This window comes from Carassius gibelio, chromosome B13 (genome assembly GCF_023724105.1).
Source record: "Carassius gibelio isolate Cgi1373 ecotype wild population from Czech Republic chromosome B13, carGib1.2-hapl.c, whole genome shotgun sequence".
Classification (NCBI taxonomy): domain Eukaryota; kingdom Metazoa; phylum Chordata; class Actinopteri; order Cypriniformes; family Cyprinidae; genus Carassius; species Carassius gibelio.
The window spans coordinates 351,061-357,509 of NC_068408.1; the positions used below are offsets into that span (position 1 = coordinate 351,061).

General features: G+C 42.7%; 1 protein-coding gene across 6 annotated transcripts in view; it reads left to right on the forward strand.

Annotated features, from left to right (window-relative positions):
* Window positions 1–2,342, forward strand: part of LOC127970206 (zinc transporter 10-like) — a 5,779-nt gene extending 3,437 nt beyond the window's left edge. The window contains exons 3-7 of one of the 6 annotated variants that reach the window (XM_052572518.1): window positions 32–64; window positions 123–219; window positions 339–406; window positions 438–677; window positions 1,795–2,342. In XM_052572518.1, the coding sequence (XP_052428478.1) occupies window positions 32–64; window positions 123–219; window positions 339–406; window positions 438–677; window positions 1,795–2,048 (692 nt within the window). In that variant the 3' untranslated portion in view covers window positions 2,049–2,342. Of the gene's footprint in view, window positions 2–31; window positions 65–122; window positions 220–338; window positions 407–437; window positions 678–1,794 lie in introns of all 6 variants that reach the window. The other 5 variants (XM_052572519.1, XM_052572522.1, XM_052572521.1 and 2 more) reach the window with 5 other exon arrangements.
* The last annotated feature ends 4,107 nt before the right edge of the window (window positions 2,343–6,449 follow it).

Sequence of the window (6,449 nt, forward strand, 5' to 3'; positions counted from 1 at the left end):
GGTGTGTAAGCGTGTCTCTCTCTCTCCGCAGGTGTGTGTCACGTCTCTCTCTCTCTCTCCGCAGGTGTGTGTCATGTCTCTCTCTCTCCGCAGGTGTGTGTCATGTCTCTCTCTCTCCGCAGGTGTGTGTCATGTCTCTCTCTCTCTCCGCAGGTGTGTGTCACGTCTCTCTCTCTCTCTCCACAGGTGTGTGTCACGTCTCTCTCTCTCTCTCCGCAGGTGTGTAAGCGTGTCTCTCTCCGCAGGTGTGTGTCACGTCTCTCTCTCTCTCCGCAGGTGTGTGTCACGTCTCTCTCTCTCTCCGCAGGTGTGTGTCATGTCTCTCTCTCTCTCCGCAGGTGTGTGTCATGTCTCTCTCTCTCTCCGCAGGTGTGTGTCACGTCTCTCTCTCTCTCTCTCTCCGCAGGTGTGTGTCACGTCTCTCTCTCTCTCCGCAGGTGTGCTGCTGCACGTGTTGAATGATGCGCTGGGTTCAGTGGTGGTGGTGGTGGCCTCGGCTCTGTTCTGCGTGTGGCCCCTGGCCCCTGAGAGCCCGTGTAACTGGCAGTGTTACGTGGACCCCAGTCTGACGCTGGTCATGGTGGTCATCATCATGTCGTCCGCTGCTCCTCTGGTCAAAGAGACGACTGGGATCCTGCTGCAGATGAGTCCTCCTGACCTGCCGCTCACCGCCGTCTGTGAGTTCACATTCACGTCTCTAGAGAAGCCTTCTTCAGTGAAACTGACCCATACTCACAATACGTGCTCTGCATTTATCTCATCCACACACACACACACACAGCAGTGTGCATCATGTGTCTTGCTCGAGGAGTCAAACTCTCTAACCACTAGGCCACAACCTCCCGTTAATGTCAGGATGATGCACTTCATCCCGCAACAAAACAAAGCGTGGAATAATGGACACTTGGTGAATTCAACCGTCGCAGCTTTAATTAATCGAGTACTTTTGCTTTAGTACATAGCACAGTGCATTTAGGACACGCTTACATTAATCTGGCACACACCGTCTGATTCACCACAGAAACATGAAGGATGCACAATGATATTATTAGCATGCAGACTGATGTTTATTGTTAATGTTGGAAGTACACTGCAGTTTTGTCATCTGTTGCTCTAAAGCAGGGATCCTCAAAGCTGGACCTCGAGATCCACTTTCCTGCAGAGTTTAGCGCTAACCCTAATCAAACACACCTGAGCATGCTAATCAGTGTCTATCAATGTCTTTGTGATCATATGGAAATGGCAGACAGGTGACTTTAACCAGGCTTGGAGCTAAACTCTGCAGTGCATTGACCTCCAGGGTAAGATTTGAGGAAGGGGGCTCTAAAGGCTCAACAGACCCATGTGATTAGTTACAACACGCAACACTGTAAAACAGTGAGCAGATCTCAGTTTAACTAGAGAAACTAGAGTGTGTTTTCCAGTGTAGGGTGTAAACACACGGGTCTCTCTCTTCCACGACATCTGTTGAATGACAAAGAAACAAGAAACACATTTAATTAAATCTGAAGTTTAAACCATATTTTCCTGTAGTTAACTTGTAATGTACAACATCAGAAGATCATTTTTACTGTTTGTTTGCATTCGTTTTTAGCATTTCTGTTTTTATATAGATTCAGTTGGCTACTATTAAACTTTACTGAGTTGAATGATAAAGAAACAGCCAGTAACGCATTGAATTAAATGTGATATTTAAACCGTGTTCTCTTGTAGTTTAACTCAGACTGCGGGCTGAAGGGATGTCTGGTGGAGGGTTAGGTGTTGTACAGTGCTGATGCTGTGTCTGTGTCTCAGTGGACAGTGTGTGCAGTCTCCCCGGTGTGGTCAGCGTTCACCAGGCTCATGTCTGGGAGATAGCTAAAGGACGGAGCGTGGCCTCGCTGCACGTCAGAGTGTCGTCTGACCTGGATCCAGCTCTTCAGACACAGATCCAGCAGCTGTTCCACGGCGCAGGCGTCCACAGCGTCACGGTTCAGCTGGAGCGAGCCGACGGAGAGATGTCCTGCTGTCAGAGACACGAGCCAGATACAGAAGCAAACATCAGCTGAACACAGCGAGAGCTTTCTCCAGCCGTGATGATGACAGAACAGACATCTCCTCACACCCGTCCAGACTCCAGCTGATGATTCCTGTGTTAGTGTGAGACGTGTCTCTGCTGCTTTCATTAATCAGCAGATTATTTATTGCTCCGAATGAGAGACACGTCCAGCTCATACTTCAGCCCAAACACATGATCGAGCCAGTGTCACGAGTGTGAAGAAGAGAAACACAATGATAGTATTTGCTGTAGTGCCTCTACTGCTTATGCTGATATATGTAATAAATAATCTTTATTACAGTAATATGCTATTATTGTTTCAAAAATATTTTTTTTGTTTTTCTTGATCTTGGGGTGAAATTCCTTCCAGCTAACGTTTCCTTACTGTTATTAATGACATTTTGCTCGTAATAATTTTTATAACTTCTTGGTAATTCAGGGAAACACATGAATGAACTGATATTTAGTTATTTGAAGTTATTTAGTTATTTTGTATTTGAAAGACAATCAAATGTATTTTAAAACTGTATACACCGCTATGAAACATTCTGATTGAAATCAGATTTATCCTTTATAAGAGAAGAGATGTGAACAGAGCTGCTGTGTCTGAGGAGATTCACCTGTTGATCTGCTTCTGAACATCTCTGATGACTGAAGAAACTCACTTCAACTCAATCACAGCAGCTCATGAGCACTACAGGACAGCAGAGAACACACACACACTCTCTCTCTCTTTCACACACAAACACAATCACACACACTAACACACTCTCTCGCTCACACACACACACAATCATACACACACAATAACACACACTCTCTCTCTCGTTCACACATTAAACAGCGGATCTCAGCAGAAGACTGTGTTTGTGTTTCCTGTCACTGACATCATCCTGCATCTCGTTACTAAGCAACCCCTGAGCCCCATCTGTCGTCACGGCAACCGCCTCACCCTCAGAGATCTCCATCAATCCTCTCCATCTCATTCATTACTCTCTACTGAAATAAAACACTGCAGAGTAAACAATTAACACAAAAGCTGCTCTAAACACAAAGAAAGCTCACAACAAATGTTGATTTCATTTAGATTACAGAAGTTACTTGATCAAGAAAATCTATTTATGACATTATTTTTGACAGCATCCTCATTTAACAAGTGTCTAACACTTCTATCAGTACTGAAGCTGAAGCGTCTCGGAGACACAGTTCTTCTGGATGGAGTCTGTCTCAGTGTGTTCTGTTTCTTCATGTGACTCACACAGACTGATGAGGATCAGATCAAACATCTCACTGCATTATTACAGTTAACTGAGATTCCCTACTGACACACTACAACAAAAGATGGAAATAACTGACTTCAGACCAGTTTAGCTGCTGTAAGCAGGGTTTCCCATGCACTGATTTATTTCTGGCGGCCCACAACAATATCAGAACTGACCGTCACAAACAGATTTCCCAAAAGGCTTTGACCACATTAAATGAACACTGCAAGTCTTAAAATAAAAGACCGCATCTGGTGTTTTATATCACTGTATTTCAGAAGAAAACCGGTCTGTTTTCAGAAACTTTTCAATGCCATTTTCATTCCATCTTGCGAGTAATGCTGATAAACCAGTGTTTGTGAGCTCAATAGCGCCTCCTGCTGGCAGACACATCTCTTGCACATGTATACATGAGTGAATATAGTGTAAGACTGTGAGAAACACTGTGGAAATACCAATGTTCTGCACTGAACACCAAATAAAACATCTCATTTTTCATCATATGTCTGTACGTGGAGAACCCGAGCTGAACAGAATGAAGCGACTGTGAAACACAAAGACCTGAGAGAGTTAAGAGTCGTCTGCTCAGTGATGAAGCATGTGTTTATCGTGTTCTCCTGCACACACAGATCAGTCCTGTATCCTCTGACCCCTGTCTGGAGTATCAGTGTAAGATGATGACAGTTAGCCGTGTCACAGATTAGCATGTTGTTATCTCAGAGACAGGTCAGTCATCACTGAATCAAGAAAACTGCTTATAGATTTATGTTATATATTATAGATTTATGTATAGATTTATGTTTCAGTATAATTACACACACTATACCAACAGCGTAGTTGAAAACCCCTGGCTTAAAAAACATCTTTTATCAACATCTTTTATCTAGCCATGTCAATTATATTATTATATTGTGTTTGTGGTTTCTAATTATTTTAGTTGTATTGTACTTTGGATCAACTGGTACTTGTGTGAAAGTGCTTTCTTTTTAAAGAAAGAAAGAAAGAAGGAAAGAAGGAGTCGACGGTAGCCATACACTTCCACAGTATGGAGAGGAACACTATGAGTCGAGGAGGTCTCTGAACCAGTTTACAGCTGAATCCTCACACTTCATCCCATTACAGATCATCTGATGACTGTGAGAACCTCTGATTCATCTATATACCATCATCACGCTCTAATCTGATCAATGCACCTATGAGGCATGGATTTATTAAGATCTTATACACATTCATATCATGTCAAGTTGTTTTTGAATCATCTGTAATGAGAAATGGGTTGTATAAATACATTTGACTCCAGTGTTTTGGGATTTCTGAGTGGAACAGTTCTCATACGAACTTATATTTTACATTCTGACATTTGTAGCTGATTGTTGACAGGACTAGTTAAGGACTAGTTTATGCCAAAACCATTAAACTGATAGTAATTAGAGGCAAACATCCGTCTCTGGATTATCTGCTCACCAGAAGACTAGTGAGCACTAACAAAGTAAACGGAGTCAATTTTGGTTTTAATGCAGACTCTGAATCCGTATCAGTCGAAGTGCTTATATTTTAACTAGAACCCTTAACCAGCGGACAGAACCCTTCTGTTATTAAAGTGTTCTTACTGAAAATCAGCTTTAACTTTAACCGCAGATGAGTCGAAGTCCTTCTTAGTTCAGTCTTTCAAAGCCTGGTTTCTCCCAAGGTTTTTTTCTCCATTCTGTCACCGATGGAGTTTCGGTTCCTTGCCGCTGTCGCCTCTGGCTTGCTTAGTTGGGGTCACTTCATCTACAGCGATATCATTGACTTGATTGCAAATAAATGCACAGACACTATTTAAACTGAACAGAGATGACATCACTGAATTCAATGATGAAGTGCCTTTATCATTTTGCATTATTGACACAATGTTTTCCTAATGAATGTTGTTCAGTTGCTTTGACGCAATGTATTTTGTTTAAAGCACTATATAAATAAAGGTGACTTGACTTGATGTAATCGCTTTATGTTCACAGGAGTGACTGAAAATATCAGCGGCGACGACACCCGAGCATCGAGTTAAGTCCTTCACAGCTGAAGCTCTTTCTCCTCAGATCGAGCACCACACACAAAACACGACGCGAACTCACTGTTTACACTGGAATCTGTCATTATCCTACCTTCACCTCTGCACTTCCGCCTCTGACGACACGACGCTCAACTGACCAATCATAGACAACTTCCGAACTGCTAAGCCCCGCCCCGTTAGGCGCGCACATGTTTGTGTTCAGCTCGGTCCTTGTGAACTTGTAAGACGCTAAAAGAGTATTTTTTAACGTAAATCTGTAGATTTTATTATTATTATCAAGTTAATAGAGGAAATAAATGTTATTATTCCTCTATCTATCTGGCTCGTGATATCCACTCTCCTGCAGAGTTTAGCTCCAACCCTAATCAAACTGACATCCCTGTGATGTTCTAAAGACCTGGGGGGTATTCCAGAAAGCTTGGTTAACTTACCATTTGATAAACTATAACCTCTGTGTTGATTTACCCCAAACAGGCATACCATGAGTATGTCGGTTCCAAAACACCTGAGAAGAGTTAGTTTAATCCAGTGACGTAGCCACAGGTGTGCCAGGGTGTGCCTGTGCTACCCACAGTGGCAGCTGGCACACCTAAAAATAGATGCAGAATTAGTTTTTATAGTCTCAATAAAAATGTTTACTAAACTTAGGCTATTGTTGTTTACTTAGAATATTTTTTCTTTTTTGTTCGCGACTCGGTTGATTCAGATCGGCACTTCGGAGAATGTTTGAGATTTTTTTTAAATTCAGATCTGGACATCGAAGCAGGAAGTGTTTGTCAAACAGTTAATTGGTGATAAATGAATATTTGGACTTGAGGCTTTTTTTTACCTGTCGATTCAGCATGTACATGGACCCACACACAAAGGTGGACACACTCTAGACGGGTGCGCGCACAGCGTGTGAAGCCCAATACATGCGTCCCACAAATTGAGACTGTGTCACGCATAATCAATGCTTGCTCAAAGAGAGTTGGTCGCTATATCTGGAGTCACCAACCCGTCGATCGCGGTCGACAAGTCGATCTTGGAAGCATTTTAAGTCGATCGCGAAGATTTTTCAAAATCTGAGAAAAAAAGTTGCGAGCCTCCGCTGACT